Source organism: Symphalangus syndactylus, chromosome 17 (genome assembly GCF_028878055.3).
Source record: "Symphalangus syndactylus isolate Jambi chromosome 17, NHGRI_mSymSyn1-v2.1_pri, whole genome shotgun sequence".
NCBI lineage: Eukaryota > Metazoa > Chordata > Mammalia > Primates > Hylobatidae > Symphalangus > Symphalangus syndactylus.
In genome coordinates, this window is record NC_072439.2 from 24097627 (window position 1) to 24116923 (window position 19297).

The 19297-nt window shown below is 45.8% G+C and overlaps 1 protein-coding gene across 7 annotated transcripts in view; it reads left to right on the top strand.

Annotated features, from left to right (window-relative positions):
• The first annotated feature begins 2022 nt into the window (after positions 1-2022).
• The window catches only part of LOC129466937 (WD repeat-containing protein 87-like), a 30664-nt gene continuing 13389 nt past the window's right edge, over positions 2023-19297 (top strand). For 2 of the 7 annotated variants that reach the window (XM_063621119.1, XM_063621125.1), the window contains exons 1-3: positions 2023-3170; positions 14325-15911; positions 17841-18006. In XM_063621119.1, coding sequence (XP_063477189.1) covers positions 15874-15911; positions 17841-18006 — 204 coding nt within the window. In that variant the 5' untranslated portion in view covers positions 2023-3170; positions 14325-15873. The remainder of the gene's footprint in view (positions 3171-14324; positions 15912-17840; positions 18007-19297) is intronic. The other 5 variants (XM_063621121.1, XM_063621123.1, XM_063621120.1 and 2 more) reach the window with 5 other exon arrangements.

Genomic DNA, 19297 nt, shown 5'->3' on the forward strand with positions numbered 1-19297 from the left:
CCTGCTTTTGGCTGGGCACGCTGGCTCATGCTGTAATCCCAGCATTTGGGAGGCCGAGGCAGGTGGACCACTTGAGGTCAGGAGTTTGAGACCAGTCTGGCCAACATGGTGAACCACGTTTCTACTAAACAAAAGTTAGCTGGGTGTGGTGGCACATGCCTGTAGTCCCAGCTACTCGGGAGGCTGAGGTGGGAGGATCACTTGAGCCTGGAAAGCGGAGGTTGCAGTGAGATGAGATCGCACCACTGCACTCCAGCCTGGGCGACCGAGCAAGACTCCATCGAAACAAACAAACAAACAAACAAACAAACAAACAAACACTGCACAGATAAAAGGGGATGGAATCTAGTGCCTAATTGCTGAATGGACTTTAGATAAGAACATGGCCGGGCGCGGTGGCTCACGCCTGTAATCCCAGCACTTTGGGAGGCCGAGGCGGGCGGATCACGAGTTCAGGAGATCGAGACCATCCTGGCTAACATGGTGAAACCCCGTTTCTACTAAAAATGCAAAAAAAATCATGCCTGGCTAATTTTTGTATTTTGGGTAGAGACGGGGTTTCGTCATGTTGGCCAGGCTGGTCTTGAACTCCTGAGTCACCACCCTTTAATACCGCTCTCCCCCTCCTGTCCCTCTCGTGTCGGTCTCCGAACGCCCGGCGCAAGGCACTACTCGGAATTCGAGAGGGGGAGAGCCGCGAGACCCACAGAAAAAGAGGGCTGAAGAGCGCGTGAGGCGTCAAGGTAGGAAGTCTGCTGTGGAGCAAGAGCTGCCGGGCGAGCCTCGCGGAAGCTCTCGGGACGGGAGGTGAGATGTGGCGGGGGGCGTGGCTCCGCGGATGGTAGAGCCCCTCCTCTGCGCGCGCGCCCTAGCCCCGCCCTAGCTTGCACGCACGCTCGTTCGGTGGGTCCCGCGTGCTTTCTCGCCAAAATGCGGCGGCTGCTTTTCCCAGCTTCAGCTAGGCGGCAACAAGGTTCTCGTAGCGCACCGGACTGGCGCGGAAGGGAGCCCATGGTCCGGCTTAGACACCTGCCCCTGCTCCTGTCCAACGCCCTGAGACACCAGGTTCTATACACGGAGTCCACGGCCGTGTTTTCCGTGTGTGTGTGTGTCTGTATGTGTGTGTGTTTTATTTTTGAGACAGAGTCGCCTCTGTTGCCCAGGCTGGAGTGCAGTGGCGGGATCTCGGCTTACTGCAGCCTCCGCCTCCCGGATTCAAGCGATTCTCCTGCCTCAGCCTACTTTGTAGCTTGGATGACAGGCATGCGCCACCATGCCCGGCTAATTTTTGTAGTAGAGACGGGGTTTCGCCATGTTGGCCAGGCTAGTCTTGAACCCCTGACCTCAGGTGATCCGCCCGCCTCGGCCTCCCAAAGTGCTGGGATTACAGGCGTGAGCCACCGCGCCCGGCCTTCTCATAGCTTTTGTTTCATGGCTTCTTCCGGCCTGGTGGAACTCAAGCGTTGCCTTTATGAAGGGCTGCATGGGGATCCCGTAGAACCATAAAGAGCCGGCCGTGCTTGCAAACCGCTGATGCAGGGCCTCTGTCACAAAGGCCAGAGCGTCCCACGCACATCCCAGCACGGCCAGGCGGGACAATGGCATAATGGCTCAGAACATGTCTGGAGTCTGACTCTTGGCCCTGCCACATTCTGGCTGTGTGGTGGGGCATTTCCTCACCTGGAGGAAGGAGAATGATAGTAGCTTTAAGTAGTGTTGCCACATTTTATTTAGCAAATTAGAATGGAGGACACCCAATTAAGTTTGGATGTCAGTTAAAAAAGAAAACAAGGGCAGGGCGAGGTGGCTCCCGCCTATAATCCCAGCACTTTGGGAGGCGGAGGCGGGTGGATCACCTGAGATCAGGAGTACGGGACCAGCCTGACCAACATGGAGAAACCCCGTCTTTACTGAAAATACAAAAATTAGCTGGGCGTAGTGGCCGGCGCATGTAATCCCAGATACTCGGGAGGCTGAGGCAGGAGAATCGTTTGAACCCGGAAGGCAGAAGTTGCGGTGAGCTGCGATTGCGCCATTGCATTCCAGTCTGGGCAACAAAAGTGAAACTCCATCTCAAAAAACCAAACAAAACAAAAAAAAAAAAAAGAAAGAAAACAGAATTTTTTAGCATGTATCTCCCAAATATTGTTCACTGAAATTCAAATGTAACCGGGCATCAAGTTCAAATTTAACTGTATTTTATCTGGCAGCCCTGCTTTAAGGCATTGTTTGGAGACAAGGCATGAACAGTTCCTAGAGCAGTGTATGGCACATGTAAGCACACAATAAAGTTTATTTAGATAAAAGGGTCACACTCCCTGCCCTCCCTCACAATATATTAGTGTCTCTACTCATCCGGCTGTAGGATCTCAAATGGCCAGCCCTCAGAAAGTCACTCTGTCATAAAAGGACAGTTTAAATCTCGCCATCCCACCACAATGTAGTGACCCCTTTCCACTATCACAAATACCAGATTTCCCCTGCCTCCCAGCGCTTGGCACATTCATGTGGGGATTTTCATGTTCTTCATGTTGCTGCTTTCACTGGACATATGGGGGAGGGGATGGGGGAGTCAAAGGCATTATGATGTTGAAGCTAGTGACACTCTTTCTAGGGGAAATTGTAGCTGGAGTCTGTCTCTTCTAGAACTAGGGGCAGGTAATCCTCTGTGTGTGAGCCAGGAGGCAATGGAGATTCAGAGGGGAAGCCTATGATGTTTGTATGATGTTAGTAACAGGTTTTCCCCATGGGGAGAATGTACATTGAGTGGCATTGGTCCCACTGAGCTCATGAAGACGTCTGCCATAGATGAGATAAAACTTTCTTCAATCTGAGAAGTCCAAAGGAAAAAAAAGTTGAAGGGGAGAATTTAGCTTTTTAAACGTAAGTCTATTTGACTCTAAAGTTTCTGTTCCATCTCTCTTATTCTCCCTTGATTTAAGTGCCCCCCTCACTTCTCTCATACTTAATAGCACCCTGCATTAATACTGCATTTTAAAATTATAATGCACTTTTATTTCATTATCTCACTTTTTCTTTTTTTTTTTTAGACAAAGTCTCACTGTCGCCCAGGCTGGAGTGCAGTGGCGCGATCTCGGCTCACGGCAACCTCCACCTCCAAGGTTCAAGCGATTCTCCTGCCTCAGCCTCTCAAATAGCTGGGATTACAGGTGAATGCTAATTTTTGTACTTTTAGAAGAGATGGGGTTTCGCCATGTTGGCCAGGCTGGTCATGAACTCCTGACCTCAGATGATCCATCTGCCTTGGCCTCCAAAAGCGCTGGGATTACAGGCATGAGCCACTGCACCTAGCCTCACTTTCTTTTTCTAAATGCTTTAGTAGGGAAAAAGAAAAGGGAATTTCTCTGAGGTCAAGAAGGGTTAAAGTGAAATATCTGACTCTCACCAAAAACTTAATGGAATGAAGTCTTAGTCTAAGATTTAGAAGTGTTAGGCCGGGTGCGGTGGCTCACGCTTGTAATCCCAGCACTTTGGGAGGCCGAGGGGGGCGGATCACGAGGTCAGGAGATCGAGACCACGGTGAAACCCCGTCTCTACTAAAAATACAAAAAGCTAGCCGGGCGTGGTGGCGGGCGCCTGTAGTCCCAGCTACTCGGAGAGGCTGAGGCAGGAGAATGGCGTGAACCCGGGAGGCGGAGCTTGCAGTAAGCCGAGATTGCACCACTGCACTCCAGCCTGGGCAACAGAGCGAGACTCCGTCTCAAAAAAATGAATAAATAAATAAATAAAAATTAAAATTAAAATTAAAAAAAAAAAAGATTTAGAAGTGTCAGGAAACCCCCATTTTCCCAGTTAGAGCTCCTAGTCGTGAATTACCAGAGGAAACTTTGGGAAGGCTCTGAGACTGTGGGATCTAACTCTTATTTCTCTTCACGTATCAGCTTGCTGTAGCAGCCCACTCTCTCTTTCCTGTACTTTCACTCTCCCTTCTTAGTGGCTTATTCCCCTTGACTTTTAAATATGTTTAATTTTCTCATTTTAAAAAATCCTTCTTTGCAGGGGTCACTTGGTCTTCCCTTGCATGTACTTGAGAGTTGTATGCAGGATTTTGGAAAGTTTAAACTTTACTTATGGTAGGCTGGGTGTGGTGGCTCACAGCTGTAATCCCAGCACTTTGGGAAGCCGAGGCGGGCGGATCACCTGAGGTCAGGAGTTCCAGACCAGCCTGGCCAACATGGTGAAACCCTGTCTCTACTAAAAATACAAAAATTAGCCAGCCATGGTGGTGCACACCTGTAATCCCAGCTACTCAGGAATCCGAGGCAGGAGAATTGCTTGAACCCAGGAGGCAGAGGTTGCAGTGAGCCGAGATTGTACCACTGCACTCCAGCCTGGGTGACAGAGTGAGAATCCATCTAAAAATAATAATAAAATAAATACGCTTTACTTATGGTAGGAATTTAGTGAGATAGAAGAAGAAAAAGAGGTAGTGACTCTTGCTAGGTGGAAAAGAAAGGGCTGGAATTGTTCAGCTAGGGATAGGAATCCCAAAGGAGGTCCTCCATTAGCACACTGGTGTCAGCCGGGAGCTATTTGTCCTTCTCCCCCACAAGATAAGTACAGAAATTCAGAGTAAGCATTTAGGAACTTTTATAGCAGTTTTACAGAGTAATCTAATGTCTGTTGAACTTAATAATAAAAAATCAAGGTGGCTCACGCCTGTAATCCCAGCACTTTGCGAGGCTGAGGTGGTTGGATCACTTGAGGTCAGAAGTTTGAGACCAGCCTGGCCAACATGGTGAAACCCCATCTCTACTGAAAATTCAAAAATTAGCTGGACGTGATGGCACACCCCTGTAGTCCCAGCTACTCTGGAGGCTGAGCCAGGAGAATCACTTGAACCTGGGAGGCAGAGGTTGCAGTGAGCTGAGATACTACCACTGCACTCCAGCCTGGGCGACAGAGCAAGACTCTATCTCAAAGAAAAAAAAAAGAGGGGGGTTCCGGTACCAGAGCAGCTAGCAATCCTAAACCTAATGGGAAATGAAGGGGAGCTGGATATGGGTGTTTACAGTGTGACTTTCACAGAATACTTTTTTTTTTTTTTTTTTTTTTGAGATGATGTCTCACTATATTGCCTAGGCTGGTCTCAAATTCCCAGACTCAGGAGATCATCCCACCTCGGTCTCCCAAAGTGCTGGGATTACAGGTGTGAGCCACCACACTTGGCCTGGAATACTTCTTTTACCTAGCAGACATCCTGACACTCAGTTGTCCCACCCACGGCCAGGGGAAACTTTGTGCAGGAAACTTGTTTATACTGGCAGATGTCCTTGTGGCTTTTGTCTGACCCATGCCCCAGCTCTGACACCAGAAGCCCAGCATTATGTTCCCTCTCACATCCTTGGAGAAACCCGGCCTGAGGCAGCCCCTAGTTTTTTAGATGGAAGGCGCAAATCCAACACACTACCACAATAGAAAACAGGTTCAAAGATTTTTTTACTTACAGATCCTGGGCAGGGAAGGCACAATGAGTCTGGAAGGCAGTCCAGATGTTCCCGGAACATGCAAGGCAGGAATGAAGAGTCAGGTGGCCAGAGAGAAAGAGAGAAGAAACTGGCAGTATATATAAGGGAATAGGGAGTGGATCACTTTAAGTTCACAGGCTTATTTATTTATTTATTTAGAGATGGAGTTTTGTTCTGTCTGATCCTGGCTCACTGCAACCTCTGTCTCCCGCGTTCAAGCAATTCTGCGGCCTCAGCCTCCCAAGTAGCTGAGACTACAGGTGTGCACCAACACGCCTGGCTAATTTTTGTATTTTTAGTAAAGCCGGGCTTTCACCATGTTGGCCAGGCTGGTCTTGAACTCCTGACCTCAAGTGATCCACCCACCTTGGCCTCCCAAAGTGCTGGGATTACAGGCATGAGCCATCGTGCCTGGCCCATAGGCAAATTCTTTTATTTCATATATATATATTTTTTTTTGAGACAGAGTCTGGCTCTGTCCCCCAGGCTGGAGTGCAGTGGCACCATCTCGGCTCACTGCAAGCTCTGCCTCCCAGGTTCACGCCATTCTCCTGCCTCAGCCTCCCGAGTAGCTGGGACTACAGGCGCCCGCCACCACGCCCTGCTAATTTTTTTGTATTTTAGTAGAGACCGGGTTTCACTATGTTGGCCAGGATGGTCTCGAACTCCTGACCTCATGATCCGCCCACCTGGGCCTCCCAAAGTGCTAGGATTACAGGCTTGAGCCACCACGCCCGGCCTTATTTCATATTATTTATTTTTTTGAGACAGAGTCTCACTCTGTCGCCCAGGCTGGATTGCAGTGGCACAATCTTGGCTAACTGCAACCCCCGCCTCCTAGGTTCAAGAGATTCTCCTACCTCAGCTTCCCAAGTAGCTGGGATTACAGGTGCCCGCCACCATATCCAGCTAATTTTTTGTATTTTAGTAGAGACAGGGTTTCACCGTGTTGGCCAGGTTGGTCTCGAACTCCTGACCTCAAATGATCCACCCGCCTCAGCCACCCAACGTGCTGGGATTACAGGTGTGAGTCACTCCTCCCAGCTGACAAATTCTTTTAAAGGAAGCTGTGGAAAAGCAGGGAGCCCACTCTTCTAGGTGGGAGAGATGCCTCTAAGTTCTTATCTCTGGCCACTGTCCTGAGTCCTTTGGGTGTGGTATGGAACTGAAAACTGTGTCAAGGGTGACTGATTCCTGTTTCTTGTATGAGAAAGTTAAACTTGTATTTAAAATTGATACCAAGACAACATTAAATTAAAACAATTGACTACACTGTTTTCCACAGCCACTGCACCATCTGACATTCCCACAAGCAATGTCAGAGGGTACCAATTTCCCCATTTCCTTGCCAACACTTGTTATTTTCCATTAAAAAAATTAAAGCCATCTTGGTAGATGTGAAGTATCTTATTGAGGTTTTGATTTGCATTTGCCTAATAACCAGTGATGTTGAACATCTTTTCATGTGGCTCTTAGCCATTTGTACACACACACACACACACACACACACACACATATTTGGAGACGAAGTCTGGCTCTGTCACCCAAGCTGGAGTGCAGTGGCACGATTTCAGCTCACTGCAACCTCTGCCTCCCAGGTTCAAGGGATTCTCCTGCCTCAGCCTCCCGAATAGCTGGGAGTGCAGGCGCATGCCACCATGCCTGGTTCATTTTTGTATTTTTAGTAGAGACAGGGTTTTGCCATGTTGACCAGGCTGATCTCGAACTCCTGACCTCAGGTGATCTGCCTGCCTTGGCCTCCTAAAGTGCTGGGATTACAGGCATGAGCCACCTCACCTAGCCTGTATATATCTTATTTGTAGTAATTTCTATTCAAATCCTTTGTCCAATTTTTAATTGGGTTATTTGCCTTTTTGTAGTTCAGTTGTAACAGTTCTTTATATATTCAGAATACTAGGCCCATATTAGATACATGATTTGCAAATATTTTCTCTCATTCTGTGGGTTGTCTTTTCACTTTCTTTTTTTTTTACCTTTTTCAGCAAATCTTGGACCTGTGTGAAATCTTTCAGTTTTTTTAATAGTGTCCTTTAGTGCACAAAAGTTTTTAATTTTGATGAAGTCCCGTTTTTTTTTAGTTGCTTATGGTTTGTCGTGTCTACGAAACCGTTGCCTAGTCCAAAGTGACAAAGATTCCTGGTTTTAGTTCTTATATTTAGGTAGTTGATCTATTTTGTGCTAATTTTTTTAATGGTTTGAGGTAGAAGTCCAAATTCATTATGTTGCATGTAGATACTCAGTTGTCCCAGCAACATTTGTTGAAACTACGTATTTTCTAAGTAATCTTTCTGGTTTTTGTTTGTTTGTTAGTTTTTTCATTTTGAGACTGAATCTTGTTCTGTCGCCCAGGTTGGAGTGCAGTGGTCCCATCTTGGCTCACTGCAACCTCTGCCTCCTGGGTTCAAGCGATTCTCCTGCCTCAGCCTCCCAAGTAGCTGAGATTACAGGCACACACCACCACACCCAGCTAATTTTTGTATCTCTTAGTAGAGATGGGGTTTTTCCGTGCTGGCCAGGCTGGTCTCCAACTCCTGACCTCAACTGATCCTCTCGCTTCGGCCTCCCAAAGTGCTGGGATTACAGGTGTGAGCCACCACGCCTGGCCTGCTTTTCCCATTTTCATCCTCTAGGTTCTTCACTGGGTTTTTCTCCCTTGTGTTCTTTCAGCTTGTCCTTATGCTTGCGATACTTGATTTTTCTTTGATTTCTGCCTGCTCTCCATTTGTTCTTACCCTGTTCTTTCAGCATCTCTTCCCTGGATTTTTGTATTTTTGCTTTGTGGTCTTCCATCATAGAGGCAATTGCATCAAGTTTTTTTTTTCATTCATGGCAAAATATTTGGTTATAATTTTTTTTTTGTTTTTGAGACAGCATCTCACTCTGTTGTCAGGGCTGGAGTGCAGTGGTGAGATCATAGCTCACTGCAGCCTCAACCTCCAGGGCTCAAGCAATCTTCCCACCTCAACCTCCTGAGTAGCTGAGACTACAGTAGTGTACCACCACTCCTGGCTAATTTTTTATTTTTTGTAGAGACGGGGTCTCGCTATGTTGCCCAGGCTGGTCTTGAACTCCTGGGCTCAAGCAATCTTCTCACCTCAGCCTTCTGAAGTGCTGAGATTACAAGCAAGAGCCACCACACCTGGCCTCGTTATAATTTTTATCTCATCCATTGAGGCAGTTTTCCAGTGAAAGCTCTTCATATGTTAGTTTATTTTGTTACTCTTTCCTTCAGAGTTCGTTTTGTAGTTTTGGGTTAATGTAGCTAGTCCCTTTTTTCTTGCAGAACATTGCCTAAGTTGGGTTTTCCTGGATGAGTTTTTCTTGTAAGAGGTTCCTTCTCCCTCACATACGGCTTTTGTAGGAGACTGATAACTCTGTCTCCTCTGTTTTTGCTTTCCAGTTTCTTACAATGTAGTTGCAAACAAGAGGTATAGATCCCTACCTGACGGTGAACTCCTTGCATGTAGGACATTTAATTTTCCAGGTATTTTCTTTTCCTTTTCTTTTTTTTTCTTTTTTTTTGTTGTTGTTGAGATGAAGTCTTGCTTTGTCACCCAGGCTGGAGTGCAGTGGCGAGATCTTGGCTCACTGCAACCACCACCTCCCGGGTTCAAGCGATTTTCCTGCCTCAGCCTCTTGAATAGCTAGGACTACAGGCACACGCTGCCACACCTGGCTAATTTTTGGGTATTTTTAGTAGAGACAAAGTTTCACCATGTTGGCCAGGATGGTCTTGATCTCCTGACCTCGTGATCCACCCCCCTCGGCCTCCCAAAGTGCTGGGATTACAGGCGTGAGCCACCACAAGTGTTTTCTTATATCTGCTTCTGTTTGTCTTTCTTTCTGCTCAAATTTCTTTCCATAGTTTCTTGTCTCCACTTCCTCCCTATAGTTGTTCCTCATTTGAGCTGCTTTTCCCAGCTTTTACATGTAATTTGTTGTCTACAGATTATGCTTATCCTTGTTTTGCTGAATGTTGAGCTTGCAAAGATTTTTTTCATTCTCCTTATTGCTTTCAGATAATTTTAAGGAACAGAAGCCCATGATACTGTAAAGTTTCTATGTCCTACATTTTAGATTTTTATCTTATAAACAGCACATACTTAATTCATTTAAATATTCAGTTTGGTCTCTCTTTTATCTGATGAGTTTAATCTATATTTATTAGGATAATGAAAGATTTGTTTCTATCACCTCATTTCTATATATCATACCTCTTTTTTCGTTCTTATTTTATTTCTAATATTGGATTGGTTAATGTTTTCTAATGTTTTCTTTATTTCGTACCCCTTTTCCTCAACTGGTAAAATCATGCATTCTATTCGTTTTTTTTTCTTTCTTTCTTTCTATCTCTCTCTCTTTTTTTTTTTTTTTTTTTTTTGAGATGGAGTCTCGCTGTGTCACCCAGGCTGGAGTTCATTGGAGCGATCTCAGCTCACTGCAACCTCCACCTCCTGGGTTCAAGTGATTCTCCTGACTCAACCTCCTGAGTAGCTGGGACTACAGGTGCATGCTACCACGCCTGGCTAAGTTTTGTATTTTTTTTTTTTTTTTTTTTTTTTTTTTTGAGACGGAGTCTCGCTCTGTCGCCCAGGCTGGAGTGCAGTGGTGCAATCTCGGCTCACTGCAAGCTCCGCCTCCCGGGTTCACGCCATTCTCCTGCCTCAGCCTCTCCGAGTAGCTGGGACTACAGGTGCCTGCCACCACGCCCGGCTAATTTTTTTTGTATTTTTTAGTAGAGACGGGGTTTCACCGTGGTGTCGATCTCCTGACCTCGTGATCCGCCCGCCTCGGCCTCCCAAAGTGCTGGGATTACAAGCATGAGCCACCGCGCCCGGCCGAGTTTTGTATTTTTAGTAGAAATGGGGTTTTGCCATGTTGGCCAGGCTGGTGTAGAACTCCTGACCTCAGGTGATCTGCCCACCTTGGCCTCCCAAAGTGCTGGGATTACAAGCATGAGCCACCATGCCCGGCCTCTATTTTTGTTTTTTTCTTTATGGTAGTTTCCTTAAGATTTTTAATATACACATATAACAGAATGTTAAATCTGACTTTCCGTGTTCTGGGAGTTTTATTTGAGATCAGTAGGTGTTTGATAACATATGAAGTGCATGCTAAGAGATTGTGAAGGATATATATATATATATATATTTTTTTTTTTTTTTTTTTTTTTTGAGACAGAGTCTCGCTGTGGCCCAGGCTGGAGTGCAATGGCGTGATCTTGGCTCACTGCAGGCTCTGTCCCCTGGGGTTCACGCCATTCTCCTGCCTCAGCCTCCCGAGTAGCTGGGACTACAGGCGCCCGCCACCTCGCCTGGCTAATTTTTTGTATTTTTAGTAGAGACGGGGTTTCACTGTGTTAGCCAGGATGGTCTCGATCTCCTGACCTCGTGATCCGCCCTCCTCGGCCTCCCAAAGTGCTGGGATTACAGGCGTGAGCCACCGCGCCTGGCGTGAAGGATATTTTTTTGTGACTCTTAAATTATTATCCTCTTGGGTATAAAAATTAAAATGATGATTTCTCCAGAGGGAACTGTTGATGTGCTCTGTGGTATTTCTCCTTCTCTCTTGCTTTTTTCCCTTGTCAGTCCAAGTGAGGGACATGTCAGAGAATCATTTGGAGAACGTGATAGGTACCCCTGTGAATTTGGGGTATGCCTGGATAAAAGTTTAAAGAAGTGTAAGCTTTCAGGAAGCTGGTCATCAGTCAGCTCTGTCTGTGGAAGTCTGTTTCTCTAAGGTTTGTTTTTGTCAAGCATTCCAGTGCTTCATGGAAGGGTTTTAATTCCAACTTCCTATCATTGGCCTGAGTCCTGGGTCTTCTCTTTACCAGGACAATACTATCCAAGCCACTAGCCATTATGGTCATTGATATTTGTGGTCTTTATGGGCTCTGCTAACTACACTTTCTCAGGACCAGCACAACAGTAGTCAGCACTTGTTGCTGTGGGTTACCCTCTACTTCTCTAGTTTCTGGTTCCTGAAGCTCAGGTACTTGTTGTTTTACCCAGAATTTCTCGGATTCTGTAGTGTGAGGCTTTCAGGTTATTTTAGCCTGGCATCTTGTCATAACTGGATATCTATATGAACTTGTTCAGTGCCTGCCTTCTATGCTAGACAGTAAACCCCATCCAGGCAGTTACTCATTCTTCTTCCCTGCTTCATCTCCAGCTCTCAGCACAGTCGGCATATAATGAGCCGTGAGGAAATATTTGTGGAAAGTGGGTAAGACTTTTACATATATGAGGACTTCAGTAGGAAAGAAGGATGATGGTTAATAAATATAATTATGTCCACAAATATTAGATTCCTAATAAAGAGCTAAGGGAGGGTTAGGCCCCTGCATTATTTCAGCTAAGCTACAGCTGGCTCACCTAAACTCACCTAAAAGCTTTACTTAATGTATTTTTTGTTCTGTTTCTAGACTATATAAAGCACCCACTTCACTCTATTCTTTTTCTTTTTTTCTTTTTGTTTTTCGAGACGGAGTCTCGCTCTGTCGCCAGGCTGGAGTGCAGTGGTGCAATCTTGGCTCACTGCAACCTCTGCCTCTCAGGTTCAAGCGATCCTCCTGCCTCAGCCTCTCGAGTAGCTGGGATTACAGGCATGCACCACCATGACCAGCTAATTTTTTGTATTTTTAGTAGAGACGGGGTTTCACCATGTTGGCCAGGATGGTCTCGATCTCTTGACCCTGACCTCGTGATTCGCCCGCCTCGGTCTCCCAAAGTGCTGGGATTACGGGCGTGAGCCACTGCACTCGGCCTTTTTTTCTTTTTCTGTTTCTTTTTTTTTTTGAGATGGAGTCTTGCTCTGTTGCCCAGGCTGGAGTGCTGTGGTGCAATCTTGGCTCACTGAAACCTCCACCTCCCAAGTTCAAGCGATTCTCCTGCCTCAGCCTCCCTAGTAGCTGGGATTACAGGCATGCACCACCACACCCAGCTAATTTTTGTATTTTTAGTAGAGATGGGGCTTCACCATCTTGGCCAGGTTGGTCTTGAACTCCTGACCTCGTGATCCACCCGCCTCGGCCTCCCAAAGTGCTGGGATTACAGGCATGAGCCACCACGCCTGGCTTTTTTCTTTTTTTTAGGACAGGGTCTTGCTTTATCATCCAGGCTGGAGTGCGGTGCCATGATCACAACTCACTGCAGCCTTGACCTCCCAGGCTCAAGCAATCCTCCTGCCTCAGGTACTCGAGTAGCTGGGGCTACAGGTAGTTGCCACCACACCCGGCTAATTTTTGAAAATTTTTTTAGAGACAAGGCCTCATTATGTTGCCCAGGCTGGTCTCAAACTTCTGAGCTGAAGTGATCCTTCCATTTCAGCCTCCCAAAGTGTTAGGATTACAGGCATGAGCCATTATGCCAGGTCACTCTATTCCCTTTTAAAAATGAAATTAAGGCCGAGTGTGGTGGCTCACATCTGTAATCCCAGCAATTTGGGAGGCTGAGGCAGGAGAACTGCTTGAGGGCAGGAGTTTGAGACCAGCCTGGGCAACATAGCAAGACCCCATCTCTACAAAAAATAAAACATTAGCTGAGCATGATGGCATGTGCCTGTAGTCCAAGCTACTTGGGAGGCTAAGGCAGAAGGATCCCTTGAGCCCAGGAGTTGCAGGTTACAGTGAACTTTGATTACTCCAGTGCATTCCAGCCTGAGTGTCAGAGCAAGACTTTCTAAACAAACAAATCAAATCAAATTTATTTAGGTATAATTTTCATGTAATAAGTATACCATATTTTTTTTGATGAGTTTTGACCAATTTCTATACCCATGTAACCACTACCACAGTCAAGATACAGAACATTGCAAGACTACAAAAAGTTCCCTTTCATCCCTTCCCACTCAGTCCTCCTAAATCTTGGCCCCATGTAACCACTGATCTACTTTCTGCCCCCGTTGGCTAGATTACTTTTTTTTTTTTTTTTGAGACGGAGTCTCACTCTGTCGCCCAGGCTGGAGTGCAGTGGCATGATTTTGGCTCACTGCAACCTCCATCTCCCAGGTTCAAGCGATTCTCTTGCCTCAGCCTCCTGAGTAGCTGGGACCACAGGCACACGCCATCATGCCTGGCTAATTTTTCTATTTTTAGTAGAGATGAGGTTTCACCATGTTGGCCAGGATTGTCTCCAACTCCTGACCTCGTGATCCACCCGCCTCGGCCCCCCAAAGTGCTGGGATTATAGACATGAGCCACTGCGCCCGGCCTAGATGACTCTTTTCTAGAATTTCATACAGATGGAATCATACAATACGTGCTGTTTTGTGTCTGCCTTCTTGTACTCAGTATTAAGTTTTTGAGTTTCATCTATGTTGTTGCAAATACTAGTAGTTCATTTTCATTCCTATCTTTTTTAAAACAAAGGAGTTTCTCCTGTTTCTAAAGGAGCACTTCCTTTTTTTTTTTTTTTTTTTTTGAGATGGAGTCTCGCTCTGTCGCCAAGGCTGGAGTGCAGTGGCGCAATCTCGGCCCACTGCAACCTCCTCCTCCCAGGTTCAAGTGATTCTTCTGCCTCAGCCTCCCGAGTAGCTGGGATTACAGGCACCTGCCACCATGCCAAGCTGATTTTTGTGTTTTTAGTAGAAATGGGGTTTCACCATGTTGGCCAGGCTGGTCTCAAATTCCTGGGCTCAAGTGATCCACCTGCCTTGGCCTCCCAAAGTGCTGGGATTACAGGCATGGGCCACCATGCCTGGCCTCTAAAGGAGTACTTCTCTAATTTATCTTGCTGCCCTTCCCTCTTTCCCAATTCCCTTAAGTTCCCATTTAACATCAGATGTTGTTGATTAAGAGACCTTTACCTTCCACAGGTTCTGTAATCCAAGATGTCTATAAAGAGCTGGGATATCACTAGGAAATCATCTTCATACAGACTTATTCCTGAGTGGAAGAACTTGAAGTTCCTCATAAATAAGATCCTGAAGGACATAAAGGTGATGTGTATGAGAGCTGTGCACATGGGGGCCCTGGACTAATTATTCCTGCCAAGGCAGGCTGTGGCATGGGCAAGACATAGGCAACTTAGGAAAGGCCCTTCCACATCCCCCAATAACTTCCCCTGCTAAATTAAGATGATCACATTAGGTAAGTTAGAACATTTTCTGCTGCAATAACAGAAAATGGATTTATATGGATTAAACAAGTAGGAGGCATCTTTGTCTTACGTGTTGTCTTTTGCTTTCTTTTCCACCATTTCTATTATGTTAGCTTATTATCCTAGGGTTACAAGATAGTTGTTGCACTTCCAGGTATCAGCCTCAAACTGCAAGTAGATAGAAGACAGAAGAGGGAAGGTCAGAGAGCCACAGGGCCATGCCAGCCTTGGAGTACCATAGTAGTACTCTATGTTGCTAGAGTTTCTGGGTCCATGATCACCCTAAACCAAATCAGAATTTTATTCGGATGGAAGGAGGGGGAAGAGAAAGGAGAAGGGTTTGATGTAGAGTAGGTAGCAGTAATATCAGGCAGATACATTGCATTCATTTAAGATATTCTTAGTTTTTTTCCATAGCAAAGCATTGATATTGTTTAATGAGTGAATGAATTGTTTGTACATAAAGGCTGGAAAGGAGAAAAGGAATGATGATTAACTAATGGAATAAGAGGTATGTAAATGAGCTTTCTGATTAAGAGAGATGAGGGATTGGGAGCTCAGACACCAGGGTCCTTTCACTCAACTCTGCTACTGCTACCAAATCAGCAATGACAATGGTGCTCTAAGCTCTTGAGATCTGAAAATAAGAAATACAGATAGGGCTGGGCATGGTGGCTCACGCCTGCAATCCCAGGACTTTGGGAGGCCAAGGCAGGAGGATCACTTGAGCCCAGGAGTTCAAGAGTAGCCTGGGCAGCATAGCGAGACCCCATCTCTACAAAAATAAAAAAAAATCCAAGTGTAGTGGTGCGTGACTATAGTCCCAGCTACTCAAGAGGCTAAGGTGGAAAGATTGCTTGAGCCCAGCATTTTGATGTCACAGTGAGCTATGATCACACCATGGCACTCTAGTCAGGTCAACAGCAACAGAGCAAGACTCTGTCTCTAAAGAAAAAAAAAAAAGAAGAGAGAGAGAAAGAAAAAAAAAAGACATACAGAAAGAAGAGAGATTCTAAGTTGTAGATAGATATTGGCCTCAGTATAGTCTCAAATCCTTTGTGGATGCAGGAAGCAGGTATGATGGACATTATAAGTAAAGTTGTTTTAATACTTCAGTTGATTTAGTATTATACCTTCCAACTTAGGTAGTCAGAGCACAAATTCTGATGCAGAGAAACTTAGAGAGTTAGATCCACGGGGCATTGTTCAGGAAGCGGGTATAGTTCAAGTAGCTACTGAGAAGAGTGACCCCAAAAGTAAACTTCATGAACTCAGTTTTGGCTGATCAGCATGGGGAGTTCATGTACGTATATTACAGACATCTGCTACATCACTGGAAGGTGGTATGTATTGTATATGTTCTACTGTGTAACCTATTACAAGGTATGTAACTCCCTTGATAGGTACATATATATATATATACACACACCCCACATGGCCAGAAGAGCTGACACACAGCTAACTCCATGTTGTAAATAGCACACATTCCCCTTGGGTACACATAAGAATAGTCACAGAATGCTGAGCATGGTGGCTCATGCCTGTAATCCCAGCACTCTGGGAGGCTGAGGTGGGCAGATCACTTGAGGTCAGGAGTTCAAGACCAGCCTGACAAACATGGCAAAACCCTGTCTCTACTAAAAATTCAAAAATTATCCGGGCATGGTGGCAGGCGCCTGTAATCCCAGCTACTTGGGAGGCTGAGGCAGGAGAATCACTTGAACCCAGGAGGCAGAAGTTGCAGTGAGCCAAGATTGCGCCACTGCAGTCCAACCTGGGTGGCAGAGCGAGACTCCATCTAAATAAAGAAAGAAAGAAAGAAAGAATAGTGACAGAAGTGCATGCCACAAGTTCTGCCACACATGGTGGTCATTCTATTACATACTGTGAAGTATGAGTTTCCTAAAGGCGGTGTATTGTGTGTGCGATTCTAACAAGAGTGGTCCTTTTGGTGTAGGCTGGAACTTAAAAAAGTTGTTCCAACTGTGACAGGTATAAATATTTGCCATGGTTGGGTTCCTCTGTCATCTGTCATACTCATACAGAATTGTATTCCTTTCTCTTTTTTTTTTTTTTTTTTTTTTTGAGATGGAGTCTCGCAGTCACCCAGGCTGGAGTGCAGTGGCGCGACCTCGGCTCACTGCAGGCTCCGCTCCCCGGGGTTCACGCCATTCTCCTGCCTCAACCTCCCGAGCAGCTGGGACTACAGGTGCCCGCCACCACACCCACCTAATTTTTTGTATTTTTAGTAGAGATGGGGTTTCACCGTGTTAGCCAGGATGGTCTCGATCTCCTGACCTCGTGATCCACCCGCCTCGGCCTCCCAAAGTGCTGGGATTACAGGGGTGAGCCACCGTGTATTCCTTTCTTTGTATGCACTTACTTGTTTTGTATACTCAGTTGTTAGTTATTTGTTTAACGTCTGTTTCCCCTCTGACTCATCTTCTTAAGAGCCAGAGCCATGTCTGTTTTGCTCAGCACTGTACCCTCAGAGCCTTTCATAGAACCTGTCAGCCTTTCTCAACTGTGGCTCTTCATCCGAACCATGGAACACAGAACATGATTTGAGGGGCTATTTTCTCATTCCTCTCAATGCCTCATAACTAGTAGCATTCTAGATGACTAGGAGAGAAATTAATTCATTATGTAGATTCGATACTTTAGGACATGAGGGCTTACTTTTTTTATGGAAATTTGGTTGAGAAAGCGTAGAAGAGACCGGTTGATACAGATGTATTCTGTTGCAAACTGAGGGCGAGGTAGGATTGACTCCTTCAATGCTGCTTTCCAGTAGTAGGGTAAATGTTGGTTAGCTCAAAAACAACAAATAACCACTCATCTCTCATTAAATATTTATTTATTTATTTAACTTATTGAGACAGGGTCTCACTGTGTCACTGATGCTGGAGTGCAGTGGTACAATCATGGCTCACTGTGGCCTGACCTCCTGGGCTCAAGTGATCCTCCTGTCTTACTTAGCCTTCCGAGTAGCTGGGACTACAGTCATGCACCACCATGCCCAGCTAATTTTTGTATTTTTTGTAGAGATGGGGCTTTGCTGTGTTGCCCAGATTGGTCTCGAACTCCTAGGCTCAAGCTATCTGCTTGCCTTGGCCTCCCAAAGTGTTGAGATTACAGGTGCAAGCCACCACACCTGGCCAGTAAATATTTCTTAAATGAATGAATGAGTGGGGACTCAGAACTCTTAACTCAGGTCATTCTTCTCTCTCAGGTTGATGAAGAACCAAAGTGATGTGGTTCTACTGAGTGACTGGCCTGAGACTCTATACCGGGAGTCTCACCATCCCCAGAACAAGCCTTTTGTCTGCTTCTACTACTCCATCAAGGTCAACTGTTTTGTCTCCTTAAACTGGATGGAACCCTGTGGAAAAATGCAGGTAAAGCCACCTCATTCTTCCCCCTCTCCTTCTTAATTCAATTTACATGCATCACACCTGAACAGCCCTCATTTTAGAATGATGGTAGTGACTGTGAATTAGCTCATTTTAGCACCCATCTCCATATCCCAGTTTGACTGGATGCAGTGATCCTTCCTCACCTCATGTTATCAGGCCCTCAGAATTCATATTCTCCATAAAGTAGACTGAAGGCCAAGAAAAGGGCCTTGAACATGGTGCTTCTATCACATACCCAATTCCTAGTATAATAGTCCCCACGTATTCATGGGGGATACATTCCAAGCCCCCAGTGGACATCTGAAATTGCAGATAGTACCAAATCTGACTGCCATCAATTGGAACATGTTTCTGTTCATGTGGCTCACCTACAAATTTAATGCTTTTTCCATCATAACTAAGTGCTATCATGCACTATGGCCATAATGCGTGTACTTGGGGTGCAACAGCAAAACTAGCATGAATTTCTCTTTCCACCTTCACAATTTCACAGAAGATTCATTCTTCTTCTTTTTTTTTTTGAGACAGAAAGAGAGAGTCTCACTCTGCTGCCCAGGCTGGAGTGCAGTGGCACGATCTCGGCTCACTGCAACCTCCGCCTCCCGGGTTCCAGTGATTCGCCTGCCTCAGCCTCCTGAGTAGCTGGGATTACAGGCGCGCACCACCATGCCTGGCTAATTTTTGTATTTTTAGTAGACACGGGGTTTCACCATGTTATTCAGGCTGGTCTCAAACTCCTGACCTTGTGATCCGCCCGCCTTGGCCTCCCAAAGTGTTGGGATTACAGGCGTGAGCCACTGCACACGGCCCAAGAAGATTCATTCTTACTATAGATTGTAGCAACCTCAGCATACAATTGCTTTCCTTTTTTTTTTTTTTTTTGAGACGGAGTCTCGCTCTGTCGCCCAGGCTGGAGTGCAGTGGCGCGATCTCGGCTCACTGCATGCTCCCTTATTAAGTCAAGAACCTTCACCTTTTCACTTAAAGGAAGCATTTTGTGGCATCTCTGTGGCATATCTGAATTGCCAGTATTACTATTCTTGTGCTTTGGGACCATTATTAAATAAAATAAGGGTTTCTTGAACACAGGCACAGCGATACTGTGACAGTTAATCTGATAACTGCGATGGCTACTAAGTGACTTAACAGGCAGATAGGGTATGTAGTGTAGATAGGCTGAACAGAGGGATAATTCAAGTCCCAGGCAGGATGGAATGGGACTGCCTGACATTTCATCCTGCTACTCAGAACAGCATGCAATTTAAAACTTATG